Here is a 479-nt window from a genome sequence, read left to right as displayed (position 1 = left end):
GCGGCAGGCGAGGCAAGGGGGGTGGGAAGCGGAAGCCGCTCTGGGGGCTGGGGCTCCCCAGGGTGCATCAGGCTTCCATCCCCTCCCGTCGGCAGGACGGCACAGACGCAGTGAAGCGCCAGGACCTGCTGGCGGCCGAGAACGAGAGCTTGCGGCAGGAGATGAAGGCCGGGGGTAGCTTTGGCGGCGGCAGCAGCAGGCGCCGTGCCAGGACTGCTCCCACCTCCAGGTGAGTCGGTGGTGGTGGCGGTGGTGGTGGGCAGGGTGACGGGCACCCATGCGTGATGCGGCCTCTGCTGTGCTGTTTTGGGACCAGGAGAATGCCAGGCTGCAGGAGCAGGTGGCCCAGCTGCAGCGGGAGGCAGAGGAGACGCGGGCCAAGATGGTGGAGCTGAACCTGGAGGTGCAGCAGAAGACCAACCGCTTGGCCGAGGTGGAGCTGCGGCTCAAGGACTCCCTGGCCGAGAGAGCCGAGGAGG

General features: G+C 68.9%; 1 protein-coding gene across 1 annotated transcript in view; it reads left to right on the top strand.

Moving 5' to 3' along the window:
* Nucleotides 1-479, top strand: part of KIFC3 (kinesin family member C3) — a gene marked incomplete at both ends in the record, with an annotated part of 3,719 nt that overhangs the window by 314 nt on the left and 2,926 nt on the right. The window contains 3 exon segments of the mRNA XM_009697120.1: nt 96-174; nt 177-229; nt 317-479. Of these exon segments, the coding sequence (XP_009695422.1) occupies nt 96-174; nt 177-229; nt 317-479 (295 nt within the window).

The sequence above is a fragment of the Cariama cristata genome, unplaced genomic scaffold, assembly GCF_000690535.1.
Source record: "Cariama cristata isolate BGI_N322 unplaced genomic scaffold, ASM69053v1 scaffold36233, whole genome shotgun sequence".
In the NCBI taxonomy this organism is placed as follows: Eukaryota; Metazoa; Chordata; class Aves; order Cariamiformes; family Cariamidae; genus Cariama; species Cariama cristata.
Note: the sequence above shows the minus strand (reverse complement) of the source record. Positions and strands in the feature narration are given on the sequence as shown.